Source organism: Egretta garzetta, unplaced genomic scaffold, assembly GCF_000687185.1.
Source record: "Egretta garzetta isolate BGI_Z169 unplaced genomic scaffold, ASM68718v1 scaffold113, whole genome shotgun sequence".
Taxonomy (NCBI): Eukaryota; Metazoa; Chordata; class Aves; order Pelecaniformes; family Ardeidae; genus Egretta; species Egretta garzetta.
Genome location: NW_009259115.1, coordinates 1,436,066 through 1,463,498, shown reverse-complemented (window position 1 = coordinate 1,463,498; position 27,433 = coordinate 1,436,066). Strand labels below are relative to the sequence as shown.

The following is a 27,433-nucleotide window of genomic DNA, read 5'->3' as shown; positions in this document are numbered from 1 at the left end:
CAGTTAGTTAAGACTAGAGTTGTTACTATTTCTCCTTCTGTGACTTGGCTTTAAAAAGGACTTCTCTTACACATGCTTCGTTTCCTGAAGTGGAAAACCTAGTTAAAAAACAGCTCACCATTAATTCCCTCAACCATCCAGAAGGATTTCTATTAGAAACAAACTTGTAGAAAACCCACAGCAAATGCTGGGATGTGCCTAATGTAACTCAAGAGTTATCCCGAAGCATAGGTGAAGCCTGGCAAGCACATTTAATTATATACTTGAGTGTTATTTAACATGTAAATATAAATACATTTAAAGTACTTTCAAGTTTAAACTATATATTACAGTTGCGAGTATAGCAGAGAGAAATCTTTAAATAAACACTGCTAGATAGTATGAGGAGATGCTTTGAAGATCTATGTCTTTTTAGATTAGCATTTAGTGTATACCCTTAAGAACAACAACTGCTAATACTTACAGAGACCATACTGGAGCTGTTATAAGTTGGAGAGAAGCCACATGAAAAGAGTTACAGGTTTACAGTCCTGTTATAGGTTTACAGTTATGGGTGCCATCACATACTAAAGGTCCTCAAACACCGAGGCTGCCCATTCCTAGTAAAATAGCTCTTATAGCTACACAGCACAATGCAATAAATTTAACAAAGAAAGCTGCAGAAAAATGTTTTTGAAATTATGTAATTTAAATAAATATTTATGCAGGTTTATAAACAATGCTCTGGACAGGCAATTTAAAGTATAAAATATGTTTATTTCAATTATATACAGCTCAGTGAATACATCTTGAAATTTTGCAGTCTGTTTGTACTACATCAACTTTGTAACATCAACACAAATACAGTCTTCCATAGAAGCCCCCCCAACTCTTCAACTTGCATTCCCTTGGGACCTTCATTGCTTAAAATGACTTTAAATGAATTTTAATTATGCAAAACATGCTCTTCCTCCCAAGCGCTAGCGAAAATGCAAGAAGAAATCTACGAATGGAGTATGCCAGCAATCCAAAGCAATCCAGCTTTTCAAAAAGGCACGGGGGCTAGTATACAAAACAACAATCATCTATCGTCTAATATCCAACAAGAATCAAGACATGCAAAGTTATCTTCTTTCCAGAAAGGAAGAGGAAAGAATTTTTTGAGAGATAAACACATTCCTTTAGAATCACAGTTTACAAAAAATATAATGCAGTAAGGAAATGCAATTTTAAACAAAAATCTTCTTGGAAAAATAGATATTTTATATATTCATAGCTAGACAGTACTTGATAGCAAATCTAAGCACACATTACAGTGTGTATTGACACTTTCTTCAGAAAAAATAAAAAACCCATGTGAGACATGGTGTAAAAGGCCTATGTGGTGCAAAGTGCCTAGATGAAGTAAACATGTATATATTTATTCCTTTCAGCAAACTAAGATCTATATGTTGCACTTTCTTCAAACTGCATATTGTTTTTCCAAAGTGTTTAGACTAAGTAGATTCACAGTCTTCTAACTGTGTTTTGGAATACGACTGTATTAGAAATACAAAGTGGAATGATAGTATTTTTTTTTCCATAGTAAAAAAAACCAAAACATATTGGTTCCTAGGCTTTAATCATTCAGAAGGAAGTTTCAACATCAAATCAGTGCTGCTGATCTGAGTTCCTTCATGAAGTGTCAACGTACTTACTGTAGATCTAATGCACATAAGTATGTGCATAAGTTCTCAAAGGTCCAGTGCACATTCAAGACATCTACCATCTAGGCTAGGAAAAAAAATATTTTCATATAGAAATTCCTCAATAGCAGTTATCCACACTAAAAGTACTTTAATTGCAAGACAGTCCAAATAGTTGATTTGTGAAGCTTGTTCTTTTGGTGATAGATTTTAAACCTGAGACACTGCAAAACCAAACCCACGCACGATTTCTTGCGGCTAGGTATGTCAGTGAATAACTTAATATCTGCATCATTACCACTTACATAACATTGTATTATGAAGAGAGTTACCTATAAAGAAAAAACCTTAAGAGTATTCCTAAGGTCTAATGTACTGTGCGAAGTGCATGCTTCTGTACTGGGACTGATCAAATGGCATGTAACTCGTGTAGTCCTGAGATTTAGAACTTACGATATTGTACAGTCATCTCTGGATTTACCCTTACTCTTTCTACCACCCTGCAAATCATCCTTGCTTTCATCCCTGTTATTGTCAGCACTTTCCAAATCCTGTTCCAAAACGTTTTCATCTGCTATTTTTTCCACTTTATAAGAATCTGATGCTTCGATTTCATCTTCCTTCACATCAGTCTTCTCATCACTTTTCCATGATGCTTCCCCTTGCAAGCACCCTGTTTCTTCAGGCTCATCTCCTTTTTTATGCTGCAAGCTGTTATCTTCAGTCAAGGAGTCTTTGGTTTCTATTTTGTCTATTCTTTCTCCATCTTCGTCTGTTTGGGCAGTTTTTGCAACAGCACCATTTTCTCCATCACCCTCTCCTTTCCATGTGTCAGCTTTCTCTCCTTCACATTTTTCATCAATTTCTAGTAACTGTTTTGACTCCTCATCAAAATCAAATGCCTCACCATCATCTTCCAGTCTTTCCTCTGCTTGACCCTCCAATTTAACTTGTTCACTAACATTTACATCCTGCTCAGCTTTTTGTGCCAGGGAATTATTTCCACCTTCCTCAGAAGCAAATCCACCACCATGCTGGTATGCAAGCTCTAACTCTTTCTCATTTTCTTCCAGTGTTTGTTTATCAACTTTGCTTTCAGTAGTTACACTAACATCTACAGTTGACTCCTCTGTAGATTCACCTTCCTCTTGTTTAATTACATTTTGCGCTTCACCTTCTAAAGGAGTATTTTTCTCTCCCATCCTATCACCTGTTGTTTCTTCACTACTCTGAATGGTTTGACCTTCTACCTCTGGCTTTAAATCTTCTACCCATTCTGTCCTACTTTCCTTTCCTTGCCCACACTCATCCTCCATTTCCACTTCTGAGTCCTGATTTTTGTCTTCTTTAGAACCAATCTTTAGACTTGGTTCTAAACTGGTTTCCTGAGTCATCACCTCTTTCACAACATCTGTGCCTGGCTCTGCCTGCTGCAGCACACTTCCTTTTGCCTCGGTAACACAGCCTCCAGCCTCCACAGATGCCTCATCTTGCTCGCCTGTTTCTGCAGAATGTGAACACATCTCCAACTCTTCTATTAATACTTCCTTCTGTCCATCCTTCTCAGTCAGAACATTTTCAAGTTCAGTTTTATCTTGCATATTTTGTTCCTTTGATAATGCTGAAGGACTGTCCTCTGAAGAAACTGGCTGGATGTGTGCCTGATCTCCTCCACCTTCCTTTTCACTTGTATCTGCTGGGACACCACTTTCACATGACTCTGTCCCCTCCAAACCCACAGACACTGTTTCCCTTGTTTGACCTTGGACTGCGTTCCCAACCTCAGTTTCTTCTTCAGCTCTATCATCTGTTTCAGCTCTATCATCTGTTTTATTCATTCTTCCATTAGCGCAGTCTTTGCTTTCAACAAGCTTTTCCTCCAAGGCATTTGTAACCTTCACTTCAGCACTTTCTTCTGAGTGCTGGAGTCCTTCAGCGTGACTCTCCACATTCACCTCTTCACTAAGTGAGCCTGCTATTGTAACCTCTGGTAGACCTACCTGGTTAGAAACCAGCTCACAGCTCTCACTTGTAATGTCAGCTTCCTGATCCATTTCATTATCACTCAGGGCATGGCTAGTTCTAAGATCCTCTTGTTCTTCCTGTTCGGGTGCAGCTTTTTCCAATTCATGCTCTGTATCTAAGACACCAGGCATCTCCTGAGGAGTCTCAAAAATCTGATGACCTTGCAGAGAGCCCACCTCTGAGTTCTGATTTGTCCTTGCATTTAAGTTATGGTGTTCAGCCTCTGCACTAACAGGCTGTTGGACTGCTGTGCCTGCGGACTCTGTCTCCTTTCTCACATCATCTGTGTCACTATCATCATTTGAAGAAGTGCTCCCTGATACATGTTCTGTAAGGCTTTGAATTTGTTCTGTAAACCTACTATCTGGTAACATCACTGTTGACAGGGCATCATGTTCTTCAACCATTTTTTCTGCCTTTGCATTTTCATCAGCATGCAATGTCTGCACTTCCTGCTCCTCAGACTCCTCTTTGTGTTCCTCATGCTCAGTATTCTGCAAGATTTTTCTTTTCCCCATATCCTCCAAAATCTCATTTTTCATGTCCACTTCATTGGCTTTGCCTAAAAGACCATTGAGAAAGTTGAAGGGACCACACCATAGCACTTACCTCCCCACTTAAAACCCAAAAGAGAATGAATCAAAGAATAGGTTAATAAAAGATCAGCTTTTGCCAGTTACGTGAGGCAAAGCAGCAATTGAATTAGTAAGGATTTGGGGGTTTTGATCAGTGAAATTCACCACCGCCCTATCAAAGCAAGAAGTCTCTGATGCTGGCTTGTGTTTTTGTAAAGTAAAATATTTATGCTCTTGGCTGTGTGAATTACAGTTTTTGTAGATGAGAACAACTGTTTCAAGCAGTGCAATTTAACAGTAATACTGGCAGATGTAACACTAACAGTAAAGACTATTTATTCTCAGCAATAGTCTCTACAACTTTAACCCTAACACCACTCTACACATGCAAGAAGAGTGTGTATCTGATGCCATTATAATGAAGTAATCAAGGATTATTCAGCAATATTTTACTCCTAAGTATCACAGACAGGCATCATCAGTGTACATGACAAACACTGAATGTAAAATCTGATTGGCAAGCAAATGGTTCAGCTGTTTAACATTACCAACACAGATCAAAGCTCAGGTACTTAGTGCCCCTTACAGCCACTTCATCCACCCAAAGGGATGGGGATTTCTCTGGGGTCTTTGTTTGGTTTGTTTTTTTTTTTTTAAACCGTTTTTCTTCAATTTATATTTAGAAGCAATAGGTATCAGAACAACAGTGTTTGTGGTTTCAGCTTTTGGGTTTATCTTGTACCTATTTAAAAAAAACCAAGCCCCAAAAAACCCCAAAAAACAAACCACCAACCAACAGAACAAGGACAGATAGAAAATGTATTGCATTTAAAAATACACCCTTACCTTGTTTTTGGTGTTCCAGATTGTTTCCACATAAAAACTCAGTGAGGAAAAAGCAGCCAACAGCTACAAGCAAGATAACTCGCACGTGCAACAGTTGGCTGCCTGTTGCTATTTATTAGTATGTTCATTTAGAACAAAAAGAGGGGGGGAAAAAAATCCCTGTTATTTCCTTTCCTTCCACTACTATAAAAGTTCTCTGAGTGGCCATTCATCACAAGTGCATAAGAATAATGTTTTTGCCAACCAGATTTCTCTTTCCTAACACTATCCATATCTCAGAGTCATATTCTTTCAATTTGACAGTGTTAATCCTGTATAACAAGTAAAAATGTTGAACTGTTAATATGAACTGCTCAATAGTACTAGATACCAAGAACAATGAATTCGTACATTAGCGTGTTTCAACAGTGCCCAGAACTGTTGTTCAGCAGACACCTAGAGTTCTCAGGTATATAAACAAACCAACATAAAAGTTCTTTATAGGAAACTAAAACGCTTTTTTTCTGATTCTTTAGGATATGTGCTGAAAAATATTGAACAATAGTAGGATTATTCTGGCACAATTTTCAAATTCAGGGTTTAAACAGTAATCTGAACGATTGCTACTTATCTGTAATTAATATTTGTATTCTCATCCTTTGTTGCCTTGAACGGGAAATGAAGTCTGCCTTTGCAGGAAACTGCACAACATACTTGAAGTGATAATAAATATTAAGCAGAAAAAGGCATAGGAAGTGATTTGACAAGTAGCATGCTGCGTGATGTGTTAGTTGTCCCACTAACAAATGCCCAAACTCCAAGCAGAGATGAATGAATGGACAGACAGAAAGAACGATATGAAAAGATATAAAGCACTTACCTAGCATCCCATCCCCTCCTGTCTTTAATGCCTGAGCTGTGCCTGGAACAGTTTTGGAAGAATCCAAGTGTCCTTCATTATCAATAATGTATGATGTCTCCCCATTGGTGGCTACATCAGAGTCTGGGATTATTCCATGTTTCTGTGGAGAAGCAAAAGCAATGCTTTAGAGCCTGCTGCTCAGAAAAGGGAGGATTGTTCAGGTATTCTTGTCCTTGATATTCTGAATAAACAAGTGCTTCAATCATTCCATTAAACATGGCTGGAAGTCAGAAAATAGCACAGAAAATTACCATTCTCAGTTTTGTTTTGCTGGGGTTTTTTTAAACATAAATCTGCTGTGTAAAATGTTCCTCAGAGAATCATCTCCTATAAAAGCAACTACTTAATATTACAGTCTATACTAAGGCTCACAGTCAATATTAGGCGGAAGGACTTTACACAGAAAATTCCTGAAATGGCGACTTAAAGGCAACATGAAAATAGGATTCTTGCTGCTAAGCTAGATCAAAATTTTCTGAAAAAAAAACATACAGGAGGAAAAGGACAGCAGTTGAATGTAAGTTTCTTTTATTCCTCTTGCATACCTTCAATTGCTCCTTCAGCACAACCACTTCATCTCTAAGGTCATCCCGCTCACTCCTTATGGAATCAAAGAAATCTTTCTGCCTCTCTAACGCCTGAGTTTCCAACACAGACAGAAGGCAAGGAGATGTGAAGAAAGGAAGGGAGACAAGTAAAGACCATGAAAAGCAAGTGTAAACAAGAATGAGTAGATTTAAGATATTCAGAGATTCATGGAAGTGGCATGTATGATAAGGGTAAACTTTACAGATTAAAGGACCAAGTTTACATACACACAGATAAACTTCAAATCCAAGAAATGCACAGCTTATTCATTTAACCAGGAATTCAGCATCCAATTTGTTACTAGGGATCCTTCATTAAATTCTTATCTGCTAGACAAGTTAATTCATATCCATATTACTTCAACATGCACATTGAAAACATAGTGTCATTCCCATGTGTTAACAGAAGGGCATGAAAGCAGGCCCAGCAGATTTTAAAAGTCTTTTTATTCCATGGGTTACCATCATGGATGCAGTATATTTCAATTAATTTGAAAGCTGCCATTAAGTCATCTTTAGACTGGGATGTACCATGTGCAAATGCATATTTTGCTACTGAACCCCCCCAGTATTTCTATATAGGTACAAATAGAACAGTAACAAAAATTAGGCAATTTTGAGTTTCAAGTTGCTACAAGTTATTGGACATCACAGGCATGGACAAATTGCCAGACGTCTTTCTCCTTCTATATTCAGAAAGTCTTTCAGCACGCATTGTTAGAAAAGAAAGCCATGCTTTTCTTTAAGAGTGGATTTCCATTTGGCTTTGATAGGGGGTGGTGGAAAGGGATGAGAAGCAAGGGAGAGTTAGAGACTTTCATCCCAATAGCCCATAAATAGCTCTATTACTTCTTTATCACATTCCAGTTCCTGCTCAGTCTGCAGATTAAATCTGAATAAGCGAAAATTCAGTGCTGATGGAATTGCATTATAAATAGCATTTCCTTTCTCAGTATGGCAACTACAAATGGGGCACCACAGCAAATAAATTGCCCTAGGTTTTGAAGTCAGACCAGCTGCTAAATTTTTCTTGGATTTTATGATACCGGCCAAAGACAAAGTCTGTTATTTGCTAGTTTCACTGGAGAGCCACACCAAGCAAAGTCACTAAGGAGAACTTTATTCATAAGGTTTTGCAAAAGCAGGATCAGCTGGAGAACGACAGTGCCACTCTGAACACATTTCAGGAATTGACAGTCCTACCCCTATTTTTTTGTCTTTCCACTCTATTGTCTCCTGAAGATCAGAAATTTCCCTGACATAGCTCTGCTGTTTCTGTTGCAGCTGTTGGATTTCCTGAGAGACAGGAGCAAAACAAGAAGACAGAAAGCAGGTAACAGGTTAACAAAGAAGGTCAAGATTGCAGTGATGCCAAAGGATGAAAAAAGTCAGGTGTTAAAGTAAGAGTATCTACACGTGCAGTTCCACAGTTTCTGACATCTCAACTAAACCTACACTCCTGAAGACATTCTTACTATCCACGAGATGACTTGCAACAAAGTTAGACAATTCCATCTGTTTCCTCTGCATCTCCATAAACAGCCACCCAAAACACAGCTTATTTTATATTATGGATAAGGCAAAAAAGAAGTCCAACTTCAGATAATACTTATGAAAGTACTATTTCTGTTAGTTAGCTCTGAACCTGTTTGGCTTGAAACACTAGTATTTCTTCAGGTGAGAAACTTGAGTAGGGAATAAAATTCTCCATGCCTCACCTTCTACACTCTTACTGGTAACTGGGAAAGTACCAAAGAACCCATTAAAAAAAAAAAAAAAAAAAAAAAAGTTACTTACTGCAAGCATTTCTTCTCTTTGCTTCAAAGCCTCTTTGATTTCCATGAACTGAAACTGCAATATGCTATGAGCATGCTTCTCCCTCTCAAATTCCTATGAATAATGAAATATTCATGACATTTTTATTGATCAAAAATAGCATCCCGTGAATAAAGGAGGAAATAAGCCCAACCACCAAAAAATGCCTACTGCAATGCAATTCTTGAATATTCCTCTAATCACAGTCATACAAGAGTACAATTTTTATCTTATTTGTCCTTTTTCCAAGAAACTATTATTCCATCAAATATAGACATGACAGACATCATTTAGCCACTTTCATAAGTTGAGCAGCAGGCTGGCAGTGAATAGCTTTTACAGTCAAGTCCTACAGACTTCACAGATGAATGGATGGGCATTTAACCCATTCTTTCCATATAACCATGTACTAAAAGTTAGCTAGGCATCGCAGACTTTAGAAAAAACACCATTATCTCCCTAGAACTATGTGTTTTGAAGTGCACTATAGTCAAATGCCCCAAGCTAAAGAGCCAGTTCTGAAAAGCTAACACAATATTATTTAACACCAACTCACTAGCTATCAGATGCTGAATTAATGTAAAACTTAAGTCTACACTCAACCAAGTAGCTGCCTTAACTATGTAAACTGCACAACTCTCCCACGGGCCTTCTGAAGAGAGCTTTGTGTGTAGAAAACACTCCAGAAAAAAAAAGGAAATCTCTAGAAGTCACTATGAACAAATCCTTTGAATTTAAAAATGGAATATAAAGGGACACGTGATGATATCGATATAGCCTTACCATATAAAACATTCCTTCACTTCTTCAGAAATTGCTTTACAAGACAGAAACTTAGGGAGGATTCCCATTTGTATGATCACAACCACATAATATGCTGCTATTCCACTTGCTTTAACAGTAACTAAAATAATAACTTATTTAAAATCTTGAATAGTAATTTGGTTGCCTCCTCTCAAAGGTTTCTGCATCCCACCCCTGCAATCCCTCCCTGTTAAAAAACATGCCACAGCTATATACATACTTTACTTTTTTCTTCATACTGCCGCCTGGATTCTGCCAGCTGTTCTTCTAACTCTAAGAGCGCATCCTTCAGGGTATCTACTTGGTACATGAAATTTGTTTTTTCATTGTCTAGTTGAGCATTTGACACCATAGCCTTTTTGTATTTCTCTTCAACTTCAGCTAGAGAGTCCTGCAAAGAATAAGCAACCACAGTCAGAGTCAGTTATATGACACTTTGCCAACCAAGTCCTTGAACAAGAAAATTAAGTACTAAACCACAAGCATGCTGAGTACTCCTAAAGGAACCAGTGCTAATCATGCACTTACCAACTGTCCCAAGGTGAGGATAACCTCCCCTGTGTTCCCACCAGATGTCTATTTACAAGCAAGGAACCTTACACCTCAGGACAGATAAAATGTTTCCTGTTCTCTGCTGCTTCAATTTCTGCCTTCTCAGAGTTTTCTTCCTTCTCCCTCCTCCCCCTGCCCCTGCACAATGGCAACTCAAAGCAGCTGCTCAAGATGACAAGCTGGAAAGCTGGATTTTTTTTTTTTTTTTTAAAAGTGAACTGGCCTTGATTTAAGATCATTATAGATGATCTTAGGCCTTAAATTAAAGCAGTCTTGACACCCACTTCACACAAATTTCAAGGATCCTTGCAGTGTGGGAACCACTAAACATACTGACTCAGGAATTAGAATTTGCCATGAAAAAGCTGCAGCTTTTGTGACCCGATGTATAGTTTTTCATTAGGTTTCCTGTATCACATCTCTTCTTTACAAATTTACTCTGTAAGACACAACTCCCAGGGTCTCGAAAACCTCTCCTATCAACTTGACCTGAATATAAGATACTGAGGTATTTATAACAACAGATGATGGCAAAATAAAGATCAGGACCATTTTCCATGTTGTGCAGTCAAACTTTGCAGTATTTGATTTTAATAGAGGAAAAAAGTTTCAGAAACAAAACAGTGTAAATATGCAAACAAGGAGGACACGTCAACATTTTATTTTACAGATCAAGCAATTTCTCTCAGAACTTAAGTAATTCTAATAATTACATCTAAAGCACAGGTGAATTTCATACACTTCCCTTTTCCTTCTATCAATGGATTTGGGGTGACAGTGATGAGATGATGATAAAATTAAGATTGCATCAGTTTAGTTTGCATCTCTATTGACAAGTAGGAGAATTTGTCTTTAAGGACATGAATTTGTAGTTACAAACACAAACTGTGTTTAGGTGCACTTTTCAGCCCAAGGATGAGAAATACCAAGCAAAGAAAAGCAGCCAGTATTTAGAAAGAGTGGTAGGATCAAATCTCAGAAATGAGCTAGAAAGGAAGTGCATGCAAGTAAGGAGTTAAGGTAGTCACTGCACCACTCCTTCAGCACACTAAGTGTTGTTTTCTTAGCATCAAGCAGTGCAGCTTACGTACAAATCACCACAAAAGGTGGGACACAAATTGAAAAATTACCTACGATTTTTATGCAGTGTGATTGTTTTGCTACACCTGCTATTCAGTGAGCAAGGAAAAAAAAGGTCAGTTTTTACAGAAAAAGGGCCAAACTACTCTTTTTCCACTGAGAACTCAGTTAAGATGGCAGCATCTTCACCTGTCGCAGCATTTAGCCAATTACAGTCAGCAATTATTGCTGATAAATGTTGCATTTTATGCCTGGATGTCTACATGCATATTTGCAAGACTGCCTTTTCCAGAAAATGCAGCTCAGCTCATGTTGCTGCTCACTTGTGAGGTGGTGGTACACAGATGCACAAGTTGGTTTTGCACCAAACAACTTTTTCGTGAAGTTTATGGCTTCATGAAAGTGGTAAGCACTTCTTCTGTGCCAACTGGTACAAGCATTCATTCTTCACATAATAAGCTTTGTTACATGAAGGTTTGTTACAAAACCTGTTTAAGGGTGTCTTCTGTGATCTAAATATGCAACCAAAATGATAGTCACCACTTCACATGCACAACTTTCCAAAGGCATGCTGGACCTTATCAAAACAAAAGCATACAAACTTTTCAACTCTGATTTTTCACAGCGCTGTAGGACATGAGTTTTAGTTAATCTTCCAATACTGGGGGGCTTAAGATTAGGAAACTATAAAAAAAAAAACCTAATAATTTTAATTTGCTAGAAAAATGATTACCTTCTCAAAACACCAAAGACAACATGCAACAGTAATCAGTAGACTTTCAGCTAACATTTGGAAGCATTCCTCACCACAATCAGTTGAGGTCAGAAAAGATACTTTTCCAGTTAATTAAATGCTTTTCACACAATTTATAACCCCTCTTCAGAAGAAAAGCATGCAAGGTCAGTTCTAGGTCTCACACTGACTCTCTGAATGTTCAGCTAGTGTTAATGATCACACTCCCATTCTGCAGTAAACCAGTACCTTCATTTCTTTCAGTCCCTGCATGTATTTGCCTTCTACATCCTGAATCTGGTCCTTTAACTCATAGATATCCTGAACGGGAAACGGTGAGAAAGGTGAATGATGCCACTGAAACTAAAGGTCAGAAGCGCAGCTGATAGGGAAAAGCAAGTATCCGAAGTTCTCATTTAAACATTTCTACCACACAGGTTAAGCGGTCTGATCCTAACCTGAAGCCTTTTTGGACAATGAAATTTCTTGGTCAGAAGTTTATGCTAATTCTGCTCCTCTTGACTGGAAAAAAATGTAGTCTTCAACGTTAAGGACAAGACACAGACCCAGCTTCGAAGCCTCCAACAATTACACACCCCAGCCGCAGAGCCCATCTCTACCTCTTTCACTGATTATTGCCCTTCTTTGAGAAACACTGATATTAAGGGTAAGGGCTGCCAAAGCCAGCCTGAAATACAGGCTATACTAGCAATGTAGGAAAGACTGTATGAAAAACATCCATCACATTCAATATAATTAGAAGTCCTATTTTACAACCTCTCTCCTCTTTTGTCCTTGGTCACCAGCAAATGGCTATCTTTCAGCTGTTTTACATGCCGAAACAGACCTGCTTGTATCTGAGGTCCTAATACAAATTCCAGATGTTTTAACTAGATGAAATTTCAGAAGAGTTCTAAGATGTATGCATGAAAGCTAACAGAATTCACATTCCCCGTTCTAAAATGTCTTCAGAACATTGCATTAAAAAACAGATTAAAAAAATTAGCTACAGACTATCGAGACTAGCACTCTGATATGAACACTGGATTGCATAACTATTTGCTATTCAGTTGTTTCTAACTTCATGGACTCATGAATTCGATTACAAAATAATCCTCCCTCCCCAAATTAGCATCCAGCAAATGCAGTGCTTCTTGCATTATTTCAATCCTCCTATCAGTGTGCTATACTGAGTCCACTTCCTATTTTATTAGGTTGGGATAAGATGTGTCTATTATGATCAGTCTGTTCTGCTACCATATGCTGTAGGACTTTACCCAAATATTCCTGCAATACACACTAGCTTCCCAGCAGCATCCCTCTAATAAAGCTATTCACTTTTCATTTACAGCACATGACTCATTTTGTCAGAACTACCAAGAGGGGGAGACAAGACAGGTTCTTTTTTGGAAAGTCTAAAGTGTATTTAATAATATCCTTTAGATAATATTAGTCTATTTAATTATAAGGTGGGGGACAGTCCTAGCTAGTATTAGCCTGTCAGTCCCAATTCTTACTGCCAATTTCTATAGTCAGTAATGGGTACAACAGCACTACTTTCAAGTAATCTTACAGTTTATCAGTTTATGAAATGCAAGGCATAAAAACATTCTGATTAAAGGAGTTAACATAGTTAAAAGACAGATTCCTAACAATCTATGCTGGTTTTAAGTATTTCTTACCTTTATTTCTCTAATAGATGCCTCTGTGTCAGCAGAGATGGATGTATCCCCACTGCCTCTTCGTGACGAAGTCCCACCAAGAGAAGCTAAAGTAGCTGCTGATAAACTTGAAACAGTACGTGCTCCCTACAAATCACACACAGTTAAAAATGGTTATAATTTTTTTCTGCATATATTGTGGGTTTCTAGGTTTTTTTGTTCTTCAATACATACATTACACCAACCCTTGCACTTCTAAATTATGTAAATTTGATTAAAATGCAACTTTCTAAGAAGAAGAATTGAAAGATCAACATTTAACAAGGGAAGCTAATGAGATAAGGCAGATCGGATTTATCTAAACACTACTGTAACAGGAGTTTACATGACTTAGCTTCTAACCATTAATGCCTAATTAGACAAAGTCTTTAGGGGCTAGTACCAACTTGTCAGATACTTGTATATGTAACTCGTAATAATGCATTTTGTGGATGCTTTTGTCTACCTCTCAAGCTCCTCTCCTTTCGTGGATATTTATCTACTCTGCAGCAGTAGCCACATTAACTGTTTTACTGTTCTGCATTAAGCCCATTTCTCACTACTGCAATATCCTCCTCTTTATTGTTATTTATTTTTACATAACAACGTAATTAAAATCTAATAAACAAACACAGTATCCACGTGGCTTAGCCTAAAGCAATTTCAGCCAACTGCTGTTGAAGGTCAACCACTTAACATCTAAATGACCAGAGGTTGAAAAGTTTTTCAAAAATGTAGCAGCAGAAGGCTCCAACAATTCAAATTTTTGACCCACAATGGATTTTATATATTTCTGTACACTCACTGTGAGCTCTACCTACCAAAAAGAATGCAAAAAAAGCGGTATTGTCAGAGTAATTCAGAACATCCATCTTACCTTCTCAAAGTCTTTTTCTGGCCTTTCCTCAATCTGTAAAACAAAGATTTAGAAGGTATTGTTAAATAATAAAGGACAAGTGAAGGCAATAAGATATCAGAAAGGGAATTCTTAAACCTGAAAAAGACTTTTCATTAGCAATTTCTATCCACTCAAAAAGCCAGCTTGCTCAGAAGAGCAGTGTCCCGGCTGGCATCTCAAGGCACAAGGCTGGACAATTCACCTAAAATTTCTCAGCAGTATGTAATTAAGTGGAACATACTTTTGATAAAAAACTATTTGTCTATTCACTAAGACAGAGGAATACTTTCCCCCTCCCCGATATTCTATATCACAGTGTTTCAAACATGAAGATGGCACTTGATCTATGAGTTAACAATGCAAGAATACAAAGACCTGCATGGACATGAACTCAAAGCCCCAGATGTCTTTCCCTGGACATAAAACCAGCTGTACACAAGTGCTGTGCTGACATATACAGCTACTCCTATTTATTTTAGAACAATTTAAAAATATACCTCAAATAAACCCAAAATAGGAATTTACTTAAGTAGAGAGGTTAAGGTTTTAATTGAAAGATCAAAAGATTTCCTGACCAAGATAGCTTATTTAAGCTACAGTTTTATGGACCTTAACTAAAATAAGCTACCTCTGCAGCCTGCCAGCACATCCTCCCCCACTTCAAAAAGCAAGGTACCAAGTTAGACTTGAAGGTCTGTGCCTGCACCGCTCCCAAGAGAAAAATGAGGAAAAAAGAATGAAAAAAGAACTCTAAAGCTTAAAACCCCTGCTAAGTGCTCTCTGCTCAAGACAAAAGGTGATGCTGACTTCAAGGGAAGATCCAAGTAAGGCTGAAACTACAAAAACTGATCCTCAAGTCAAATACCAGCGACCAGTTCAAAGTCTAAATAAACAGCCCATTTACGGTTTCAATAATTCAGTGGAATTTACCGATTCAGAAGAGAGATCTTGCACTAAAACTAGTCTAGAAGAAACAAATCAGAGCCAAAGTAGCATTTATGAGTACAGAAAATTACCATGGATAGAGACAACTTAAGAATTTTAAAGTTACAGGGAAAAAAAAAAAAAAACACAAACCCACACAGCCTGGGCAGATTTTTTTTTTTACCCTCAATGGGAACAATCCTATCACATTTATCTACTCTGGAACTTCATTTCAAAACAGAATTTTTTTATAAGCATCTCCATCTAAAATGAATCTAAGTGTAAAAGGACTGCCTGGAAGGAAAAGCTCAGAGCTCAGAATGTCTAGAACATGTCAATGTCTCCTGGAAACATTCAGACATTCAGCACCACAGTCAAGATGTTCTTCCAAAAGACTTCTAGAAAATTAATGGCTTCCTCAGATCAAGAGCCTGAGTCAAAGTGAGTAATTTTTTTGAAACAATTAGGAAGGGGGGAATCAGGAGAGATCTGTTTCAGGGGAAGGTAGGGAATAGTTGAGGTTAAGTTGGTAAATTTCATTGAAAACACACTCAGAACCTCCATCTCTTTACAATCAGTTCACATTTGGCATATTTTTCTTTGAATTATACATAACATGTGGATGATCCCACTTGTTATTTTTTATATTACCCACGATACCCTATTAAAAAAAAAAATCCCAGAACTGAGAGGTACCTATTACAAATCAGCTTTTTATGCTAACAATATCTCATCAGAAGTTCCCTATGATTAACATTAAGAAAATTTAACACTTAGGCTTTGAAGTAAAGTAAGCCAGACTTAAGGCACTAGACAAACTTTGCAGAGACACTGAATACACTGAGTACTTAGAGGGGAAAAAAAAATCTCTGAATTTGGATGCAATAAAAAATGGTCATTAATGAAGGCAGATACTTCAGTTCAGTCCCAATAAACAAGGCGGACTGACTTTTGCAAACAGCCTATTATTTTCCTGTCAGACTGTTTCAAGTGGTGGATTTGGCAGCCTTCTAGCCCAGCCAAACACTATGCTGTTGTTTATCAACACAATTGTGGCAGTGTAAATATTGGTGTGTTACCAAAGATTAGTGTGTATACACCCCCCCAAAAAAAAAGTCTATCTCCAGAAATTTATGCACAGCCTTTTACAAAGTCTACCTTACCGGTTCAGGGCACAACTCAAAGTATTATTTTCCTCAAGCTATTTGCAGAATGTCCTCTATTTTCTGAAAAAATGTGCAACCTCAGTTTTTAATAAGATAAAGAATGGAGTAAATGTTGATATTGTTTTAATGATGCATCACATGAGTCAAATAAAAGTTTCCATTTACAAAGGGTAAAATATTGAAGACGTGGTGAGAGATGCGCATACAATGGGCATTTCTACTCAGAGCACCCATAACCACACCTGTGAAGACTGTTACACGTTAAGTGCAAAACAATCTTTAATAATTCTCTGAGGCAGCATAATCTTTAATAATTAAACTAATAAGTAACTTCTAAAATTTCTGTGGTTTAAAAAAACCCAAACAAACAGGACATTTCATTTTCCCTAGAGATGCCCTCTTACACACATTCATTTGGTGCCATGAATGGAACACTCAGAGCATTTTCTCCTCAACCAGTAATTACCGCTACCAATATATTTAAATTTTAACATTTAAAATTCCATCTCTTTTGAGAAAAGACAGTTCCTCATTCTAACACAGTATCCTTTCATTACAAATATGCCTCCTGCTACACAACACTTCTCTAAGCAAAAAGTCACTCTGAAATAAGCAGCATTTAATTTTATGGCTACATGGCAGTGACAGACCAAAAGCTGTATAGACTGTCTTGTACAAAGACAGAAGTCTGGTTTGGATGAACATTTTATAGTTTTCATTCTGTTCATCTTTAGATTAAGGTATTCACAATATTACGCCCTTAAGAAGACTTTTGCTTTCCAACAGCACTCAGCCACCAGAGGGAACTCCAGGTTTTCAGCCTTCACCAGTACCGGACAAGTCCTTTGGCATTTGATCCAGTAATAAATCAAGAGAAAGGTGAGGAAAAAATGTTTGTTCTTGTTAAAAATTGCACAAAATTCTTGTCCAAAATGCTTACCTTTTGTATTATTATTCAATAAAGAATATTGTAATCATAGAATCATTTGGTTGGAAAAGACCTTTAAGATCATCAAGTCCAACCTCAACTGTCCACTACTAAACCCTGTCCCTAAGCACCTGGTCTACCCATCTTTTAAATACCTCCAGGGATGGGGAGTTGATCACTTCCCTGGGTAGCTCATTCCAGTGCCTGATAACCCTTTCAGTGAAGAATTTTCTCCTAATATCCAATCCTAATATCCTGGAGCAGCTCGAGGCCATTTCCTCTCGTACTATTGCTTGTTACTTGGGAGAAGAGATCGACACCCACCTTCCTACACCCTCCTTTCAGGAAGTTGTAGAGGGTGAGGCCTCCCCTCAGCCTCCTTTTCTCCAGGCTAAACAACCCCAGTTCCCTCAGCCACTCCTCATCAGACTTGTGCTCCAGATCCCTCACCAGCTTCATTGCCCTTCTCTGGACACACTCCAGCACTTTAATGTCTTTCTTGTAGCGTGGGGTCCAAAACTGAACGCAGCATTCAAGGTGCAGCCTCACCAGTGCCAAGGACAGGGGAAGAATGACTTCCCTGTTCCTGCTGGCCATGCTATTCCTGATACAAGCCAGGATGCCTTTGGCCTTCTTGGCCACCTGGGCACACTGCTGCCTCATATTCAGCCGGGGGTCAACCAGCACCCCCCGGGTCCTTTTCCACCAGGCAGCTTTCCAGCCACTCTTCCCCAGGCCTGTAGCGTTGCATGGGGTTGTTGTGACCAAAGTGCAGGACCCGGCACTTGGCCTTGTTGAACCTCATACAGTTGGCCTCGGCCCATCGATCCAGCCTGTCCAGGTCCCTCTGCAGAGCCCTCCTCCCCTCAAGCAGATCAACACTACCACCCAGCATAGGGTCATCTGCAAACTTACTGAGGGTTCACTCAATCCCCTCATCCAGGTCATTGATAAAGATGTTAAACAGAACTGGCCCCAACACCAAGCCCTGGGGAACACCATTTGTGATCAGCCTCCAAGAGGATTTAACTCCATTTATCACCACCCTTTGGGCCTGGCCATCCAGACAGTTTTTTACCCAGCAAAGAGTATGCCTGTCCAGGCCATGGGCAGCCAGTTTCTCAAGCAGAATGCAATGGTGTCAAAGGCTTTACTGAAGTCCAGGTACACTACATCCACAGCCTTTCCCTCGTCCACTAAGCAGGTCACCCTGTCATAGAAAGAGATCAGGTTAGTCAAGCAGGATCTGCCTTTCACAAACCCATATTGACAGGGCCTGATCTTCTGGTTGTCCTGGACGTGCTGTGTGATGGCACTCAAGATGATCTGCTCCATGACCTTCCCCAGCACTGAGGTCAGACTGACAGTTCCCCAGATCCTCTCTCCAGCCCTTCTTGTAAATGGGCGTCACATTTGCCAACCTCCAGTCACATGGAACTTCCCCAGTCATCCAGGACTGCTGGTAGATGATGGAAAGGGGCTTGGTGAGCACTTCTGCCAGCTCCCTCAGTACCCATGGGGTGGACCCTGTCCATACACACGACTTGTGTTATGTCTGATTGGCTGAGCAGGTCACTAACCATTTCCTCTTGGATCATGGGAGCTTTGTTCTGTTCCCCATCCCTGTCTTCTGGATCAGGGAGCTGGGTACCCAGAGAACAGCTAACCTTACCATTAAAGACTGAGGCAGAGAAGGCATTAAGTACCTCAGCCTTATCCTCACCCTTTTGTCACTATGGTTCCCCCTGCAACCAGTAAAGGATAGATTCTCCTTGGCTCTCCCTTTTGTTGTTAATAGATTTATAGAAACATTTTTCTATTATCTTCCACAGAATTGGCCAATTTGAGTTCTAGTTGGGCTTTAGCCCAACTGTTTAATGATTAAACAGACTGAAAACAACCTCTCCACCTTCACAGCACAGCCCTTCATACTAATATACTGGCTTTGGGACTTTTCCACATGAAGAGATAAAGGACTAAAAGAATACTTGCTAGAAGAGGAGATCTAAAGAGGAATTCACCTAATGACACTAGATCTTTAATTTCTAGAACATTATACCGTTTTTCATTTCCACAAGGGTACGTGTCTGCCTAATCACAGATTACTCTCCTCTTCACCAACAATTTGGACTATTCGCACTTGAGTGTGTAAAAAAAGCAGGAAAAGGAAATAATTTTCCAAGGAACCCCAGCATGCACGTCTTTGTTTTGGCAAGGGGAATAGGTTGCAAAATAAGTACAATGGGATCAGAGTTCAGCCTCTTCTGACAGCAATTTCGGAATAAATCCAGACCTATGTTACAAAAGTGTCAGTGATATCAGAGGCTTACTGCAGCTGAAAACAAGAGCAAAATCATCTCACTAGTCTATTTATGTCACCTATTTTTCATAGATAATAAAAACAGTTTAGTATAATGTTTGAAAAAGTATTTCTCTCTACTCTGCTGTCTACTAGCAGGTTAACCCTTGAAGCTCTTTGCCACCAGTGAGTGTCCAGGCCAAAAATCAGAGTCCCCACAGCACTGTCACAGTGCATCCAACAAGACCTACTGAAAAGACCAGAGACCCTGGGACAGTTAAGCATTACGCCCCAGCTGCAAGTAAAAGAGAGCCTTAAATCAATGAACAAATTAGGACTAAGGCACAATTTCCAGCTTCCAGGTTCCTAAACAAGGCTAGAGAGGAAGGGAAATCTGAAACTCTTGCTGTCGGGTAGTGCCACATACCACGCTCAGGTCTGAGAACAACTTCAGCGTGTTCAGTACATGGCTGTCACTGCTCAGCTCTATCTAAGATCTTGCACTTAGATCAACTTCCTCAAAAAGCAAGGGGTTTTTTTTTGGTGACAAATCAAATTAAGATCATTTCCTGCTCTTAAAGTAGTACAGCATAGTTTGAAATGGAAATACGGCCCACACCAAAGAAAAATTCTTGCAATAGGTAGTGCTGAACACAGGATGGTATCTACAAAAACTGGAATTAAAATACAAGTAGTACTGCATTCAATATAATCCTTCCTACAAGCCTCATCTTACCAGTTTGATCAGCTGGGCTGGGGCAGGCAGTAACACAGAGGGTTCCTGCATGTTTTTCCAATGAGAGCCACCTTAATTGCAATTTGCAGTAAGCCTTTAGAAGTCAGCAGGGGAAAACCACTGCTGAACTTTGTTAGTTCTAAAGTGGATTTGTCAGAAGTATCCTCACTGAGGAATGAATGTTATGCCAAACGTCATTGCTTAAACAAATTCATCAGTCTCTGAAATGCAAGTTAGCACTGCAGCAAATCCTCACTCCAGAGGGGCCAAAAGCACGCCCAGACTGTCAGTGACTGGGCTAGGATGCAAGCCTAATGTAAATCTGTAAGCGTAGAGGACAAAGGCAAAGCTTGAGCATGCTGATAACTGCTTCCATGAAAATTAAGGCCGACTGTCTTAATTTTATTTCTGGTGAGAACATGATAAGCTTCTTCAAATGAAAAAAGCTATTCACAACAGTGCATTAATGTATGACTGCACACTCACTAAACGGCACTTGTATTTTCAGTCTTGCACTTTGTATGATCACGCTGCTGTCAGTACCAGCCCGCCTGGCTAGGCTGGCATGCCGACTGCTTGTGCCTGCTATCTGAGACCCCACAAGAAGGGAGAGAGTTAATATGAAAGATCATCTTCTCAGGGTAGCAAAACGTGCCCTCTCCTATTATTTCGCCTGCCTTTGCTCAGAAAGTCTTCAGATAAATACTATTGTATTCTGAGTCTAATTTCAAATGTATAAATAATGGCTTTTCACTAGTAGTTTATTAATTTTAAAAAAAGTAAAACTCCACTCGCTCAGGCACAAGTTACCTCCATCCGTGCAGACAGACCTGATGTTTGCTCTCAGTAGTCTTAAGATCTGTACTTGATATAAAGTACAATGCTTTAATATTAAAAAACACATTTGCATATCTGTAGTAACTGCAAGGACAGCAGACATTAATTACTAGTGGGGATAATGGGAAAAATGATAAAGAAAAATAATCAAACAGCAAACTTCATGCAGATATACTAAATTCTTAAAAATACATACAAAGACAAATAAATATTCACATGTTGTGTTTAAGTATCTTTCTGGCTTATATTGTTATCATGAACATGATAACACAAATTAGAACACAAACTGGCAAAGCTGTGCACAGCAGGCAAACTACTGTTGTTTTTTGCTCACTGTTTAATGAACAGTGATAGAAGGGGGAAACAAAATTCTGAGAAAAGATTTAAAGGCTGAAGTAATAAGATATTGTATGCTTTAATTTAGAAAGTTAAATTGAATCATTCTCCATTTTCAATTCATAAATTTCTCGTGATAGCCAGGCTTAGGAACAGCTCAGTTTTGGTTTTCTGCCTAACAATGCCCATAATCATAAGAAAATCTTATTTAACTTCAGTGTTAAGCACTTATGATTAGAGTACATGGATTTTGTAAACTATCACACTCTCAAGTGATATAAGTATGCTGGAAACTCAGCTTTTCAACCCAACAGATACTCCATTTTCCTTCCTCCTCCGCCAGCCATTTAAGAAGTAAACTTGGAATCAAATCTTTACATGTGCAATTGCCAGAAGATATATAAAGCAGAATTGAGAAAGCATGTGTCTTGATACATTCAGGCAGGGAACACCTCAGTTTTGGGGGTTAGCAATATTAAAACAGATCCAACGTACACTACTGAAATAGACGAAAACAACCACTTTTTTCCTCTCATAAATTATCGCCATCATCCAAGCAGATTTTTATTCTTCCTTTAGGAAGTCCAAGCAGATGACATTTTGGGAACATACAAGTGGAAGTGATACACTGCTAAGCCCACTGAGAAGACAGGGCTCTATTTCAGCATCTTTACTGCTAAGATCAAGTACACAACTGGAAGTGTTACCAAAACACCTCGAATGCTTTGTGAGTAAAAGACAAGGCAAGTGATTCCTTACAGTAAATTACCTGAAAAGGTGTTGTCTGTTTAATACAAGGTGCTGCTGCATTGACCCTGTGTAGTAACTAGAACTTTTAAGACCAACACCACCCCCCTTATCAAGGCTCATACCTTGCATTAAGAGCAGCAAAGCCCCTGTAGTGGTGCCTTTTGGACACACTACTGCATTAACTCTCAGCTCTTCTTCAAGGCCACAGAAATAACGGAAGCTCTTCACACCCTGCAATAAACCACTAATTAAAAAATAAGTGCCTGTTGTCTCCTTGCAGAGCAGATTCAGCTTGGCACCTCTCCAGCATCAGTGCTGACACAGCTAACCATCTCTAGCCACTTGCACACGCACAGTCCAAAATGTAAGCAGAGAATGAAAAGACAAAAAAAAACCCCTATAGCTCCTAGACTGCATACAAAAAACCCCACATAATGGAAACCAACATCTTACCCAATTCTTACACTTAAAGAACTTTAATGGAATCCCTGGTTATTCTGATTATTTTTTGCTTTGAAGATAACTGAAATTCAGTTTGCAAAGCCATTTAAGTAGTATTACTGATGTAAGATATATACTTCAAAAACACATAGCTCAGGGATTCAGACTCAGGGGCTAGTTAAAATACTGACCAACTTACTGCTCAGCAGCTGCCATACATTATCTGATGAAAATCCTTTTTAATAATAATTATTAAAAAATCATAATTTTAAAAAGTGGACATATCCTTGTCTTTAAGAAACACCAACACTTCAGAGCTCACTGCTCTATTCTATCAATTTCATCGCTTGATGATCAAAAGGCTTGCCTATTCCCTGCCTGATGACAAGAAGTAACCCTACATGGAAAGTTCAGGCACCTTTCACCACCAGGATTAAAACCTACTGCACATTTCTAACTATGGGAGAAAACCCCCATAACACCAAGGTTTCCAAATCGCAGGCTACCTTTCAAGGGGGAACCAGCATGATGGGGGACATCAGATACAAAGCAATTCCTTACTGCAGGCTATATGTGTTGACTGAAGAGGAACACTCCAAATGTTCATGTTACAGCTTATCGTGTTGCATGCTGTGGTAGCTTCTTTTGACTAACCAGATACTCCTCTTTAATTCGTCCTTAAGGCAACATTTACAGCATTTAAGTTTCAGCTACTCAGCACAGCAACAAAGGCAATAGGATGGTATGACTAGAGAAGCACGTTGTAGCTGTTAGTTTACAGCATCACACTCCTCATCACTTCATATCTTGGGGATGTGGTAGATAATATGTGACAGGTCCCCAGAGAACCAGCACATTAACATTTCACTAGGAGGAATGCTTCCATGAAAGAAAACCGGCTTACCAAAACTCAGTGCAACCCTTCAAAACTCACTCTCTGTGGAAGATTAATTTTGCTATAGACTAGTTTACTGTAAGCCACACATTTCTTCGAAAAGACACGCTACTGTACTCTGCTACTGTCACCACACGATCAAGCCTTGCTCTGAAATTAATCAGTAAAGATATCTGGACTTGTAAACAGCTAGATGGAATGATCACAAAGAGAAAGCACCAACATGCCACTGAAAAATAGAAGACAATTACTTTGTATCTGTAAAAAGCAGGGGAAAAAGTCTTGTCTTGGTCAACTACAGTCACAGAGGTTGGACCTTGACAGCTACGACTTGTTCAGCCATGACTACATGGGAATTCGTGATGCTAGACATGCCAGGTATGCATAATCCTTCTAGCACTTCACCATGCTAAAGACTCTGCAGTGCCTGGTAATCTACAGTCCAACAAATATGTTGAAATCCAATCTCTGGATAGCCCTGCAGCGTTGCAGCAGTACAACACCAAAATACTGCTCAATGGAGAAAAACTAAACTACTTGAACGCTGCAGTAAGATTTAGGGTCTCCTGATTTTGATAACCAAAGGACATGCAGCACTAACATCAACAACCCCGTCTTTTTCACAGTACCCTTGCCGATGTGCTTTATGCCCCATGTAGCAAAAAAATTTAGCATTGTCATGCAAGTCCAAAGTGTACTTCTACCATAAACCCACGTGCATCTGCATAGAAATCACTCTGGTTTTGTAATTTCTCATCTGGTTTATCCCTTCTTTGTCTTAAGCATTGCCTAGAAGGTCCAAATAACACCATACGAAACTGTCTCATGAGGGACAGTGACCTCTTTGTACAAAAGAGACCTTGAAGAACAGAAGAATTAAAACAGTTTAAGCACAAAGAAAAATAGAGGAGCTCACCACTGGACTGGCCCGAGCAGAGCTGGCTCTTGAAGATGCCCGAGATCCTGAACCAAGGTAGCAGCTGTACTCAGAAGGCTACCGCAGGTGAACCAAGAACAGCAAGTAGAGAAGAGAGAAGAGCATTAGAATTGGGAAGGGAAGCGAGAGAGGATTTAGAGCATTACATCTAAAGTTAGTTACAAAAATGTTTACATGCAGCTGGACAAAGGAATAGCCGTGAAAGTCAGAGAACAGACACCTCAACTGTTCATTTAAAAATTAAGGCAAGCAGTAATTCCAGTTGATGGACCAAGTACAGATTTGACTCAATTCTTAGAATGACATTTATTTATGTATCTTAAGATACCAGTGACACGTTAACAACACTCAGTTTCTATATAAAAGGCTCAATCCTACTACTCTTCAAGAGCTGAGAGGTTCTCTGGTGAGCCTTCTTCCCATGTTTCCAACATTGTGCACATGTAAAATGAATCTGTACTCCACAGGCCAAAGCAAGAAAATCTAGCTATTAAAGGAAAAACTGAGAGCATCTCAGAGACTGAGTATCTCTCCTGCTTTTCCAGCACCTGCAGTCCTCATCTCCTGCCAAAGAAATTATTTTAGTCCTTCTTAAAAGCAAACATCTAAGCAGTGATGCAGAACAGACAGGGCTGACTTGTTGCTGACAAGGACAAAGAATGTGTCTACGCTGGTTTATTTTCAGAGGTTACAACGTAGTAGAAGTAGAGAAGGGAAATGAAAGTTTAAGGCATCAGGGAAACAGAACTAAAACTTATTATGGAAATGCATTTTAGAATTATTCCCTCTATTTTCAGATTTCAGAGTAGCAGTTTCACAACTCAATCTTTTATTTAGATGAACTCTACAGAAAGATACATAAGCATATATAAAAAGGGAGGTTTTGATACATTCAGAACAGAAGTGAATTAAAGAAGTTTTTGAGGTTTACTGGACATGATATTTTTCCTATTGCTACCACCTCAAGGCAATTGGGAACAATTGGGAACTGAAGGCCTTTGTAACAAAAAGAGGCATGGCAGTCCGTCAAATTTCATGTGCAAAAGCTTCTACCAACAAAGGGCAGAGGCTGTTCAGGTACCGGAACAAGCATGAGGAACTGTTTCTCAGCAGCTCAGACTATGCTGCTAATGACCTTCATGAATTTATTTTATAGGCACTTAAGACTTTCTCAGACATAAAATCACTGAATCTAAAGAACTATCCTACTTTTGAGATGCATGTACTCTGTCTTTTTTTCAGGTTTCTTCTATTAAGCTAACTGGCCACTACAGGAATCCCCTGGACTTCTCAGCTACAGACACAGCCAGGTCTTCACCAAGCTACTGGAGGACTGTTTTAGCATCGTTAGGCATACTAACAAAGCAGCACAGTATTAAATGAAAATTAAGCTTACAGTACTAATAAATGGTAAGAGGGTAAGCTGGAAATAACCCCAGCTACAGCACAACCAGAAGCTTAGTTACTAACCACAAAGCATTACGTTCCAAGGTACACAGCCCCTTAGCAAGCCCCTGAAGCAGGGCAGAACGTGACCAAGCCGTGTCCTCCAATGTCTTACATGAAGTGACACTGGCTTCATGCACCTGAACTACTGAGCTTCGTTTCAGAGATGAGAATACACAAAATTTAGGACTGTTGCACACAGTGTACAATTATTTTCAATCACAGCCACTTCAATTCCTGAATTAAAAACAAAAGCACTGAAGTAAATATTTAGATTTTGTTTTCTTGTTAACTAGTTCTAGCACAGAAGCCTTGCGCCATCACTGGTGTTTTATGTTTAACATAACAAGGATGTAGAATAAACTTGAAACACATGACAGGGAAGATATAAACTACTGATGAGTCCCACATTAATGCTTCACAGGACCTGTTTATTCCGTAGTTGCTCTCTCTGTATTGCAGGGCAGACTATAGAATTGAGTGCCACTTGTTCAGCCAAGACCAAGCCTGGCCAGTTTCAGCCTCGCCCTCTGCATTCACTTGTCCTCTGATCATCCAAAAACATTCTTTGGGGACAGCTACCCAAATGGCACACCCTCTACATGTTAAAGAGTGCTACGAGGTTCAGAGACGTTAAAGTAACCACAGATAATTTGGTAATTGTGACAAGGCCATTTTCCCTTTGAGGCAAAAGCCTCAGACTTCAAATCCCTCATTACCATCATGCAACAGAAACTGGAACGGCTGTGTTATACACAGGGTTCCAAATACCTGTGCCACAGGGTGGGATGGGATGGAGGAAGGGGAACAAGCATGAGCATTTTGTTCAGTGTTCCCTGCTCAAGCCATTTACAGTGGTTGAAAGACTTGTAAACAGCATTTGGGCTCAGAGCCCACCGTAAATGATTTCTCCCAAGAGTCGAAGTGTATGGTCTGGACCTCTGAGACACTTCTCCCAAACAAAGGAAGATATCCCATACAAACAAAGGGCTACAACCAGCTCAGCACAGCCTCAGTGGCAAATTCACTGCCACAACAGTCCAAACGGGTATTTATCGATGAATTTTCTAAGGCAGCCAAATAAAAACAAGGCACAAATGTGAAACAAAAAGCAATCGGAAGCTTAACATTAGTAGCAGCAAGATGCACAGCCCAACTAGTGAATCAGTGTGACTGCAAGAGGACGGCATAGCCCTTTAAAGACCAATGAGCACTTAGTAACCGTTTTTGAAAGTTTGTTTCCTTCTCCAGGCTAATAAAATTGCAACTTTTTAAAGTTAAATTCACATCAATGCTTTGTCTTGAGGTTTTTTTCTGTTCAGGTCTTGGGTGATGGTTTTTTTGTTTGTTGGGGTTTTTTTTGGTTGGTTGGGGTTTTTTTGACAATCAGCAAAGTAGTTCAGGGGCAGAATAAGCACTGGGTCCACATGGCAGAATTTAAAAATCAAAAAACACTCGTTTATTTTTTCCAGTCAGATACAACACCAGCAGATGTACTGCCTGGCCCGAACACCCACCATGACACTGAGGCCCCCCACCTGAGAAGAGGTGAAGATGT

At 39.2% G+C, this 27,433-nt stretch overlaps 1 protein-coding gene across 1 annotated transcript in view; it reads right to left on the bottom strand.

Annotated features, from left to right (window-relative positions):
- LRRFIP1 (LRR binding FLII interacting protein 1) overlaps positions 1–27,433 on the bottom strand; it is a 144,715-nt gene that overhangs the window by 10,170 nt on the left and 107,112 nt on the right. Inside the window, exons 12-20 of the mRNA XM_035891071.1 lie at positions 24,409–24,486; positions 14,160–14,192; positions 13,265–13,390; positions 11,832–11,903; positions 9,438–9,608; positions 8,396–8,488; positions 7,802–7,894; positions 6,557–6,649; positions 5,970–6,111 (exon numbers count right to left, since the gene is read on the bottom strand). Of these exons, the coding sequence (XP_035746964.1) occupies positions 5,970–6,111; positions 6,557–6,649; positions 7,802–7,894; positions 8,396–8,488; positions 9,438–9,608; positions 11,832–11,903; positions 13,265–13,390; positions 14,160–14,192; positions 24,409–24,486 (901 nt within the window). The remainder of the gene's footprint in view (positions 1–5,969; positions 6,112–6,556; positions 6,650–7,801; positions 7,895–8,395; positions 8,489–9,437; positions 9,609–11,831; positions 11,904–13,264; positions 13,391–14,159; positions 14,193–24,408; positions 24,487–27,433) is intronic.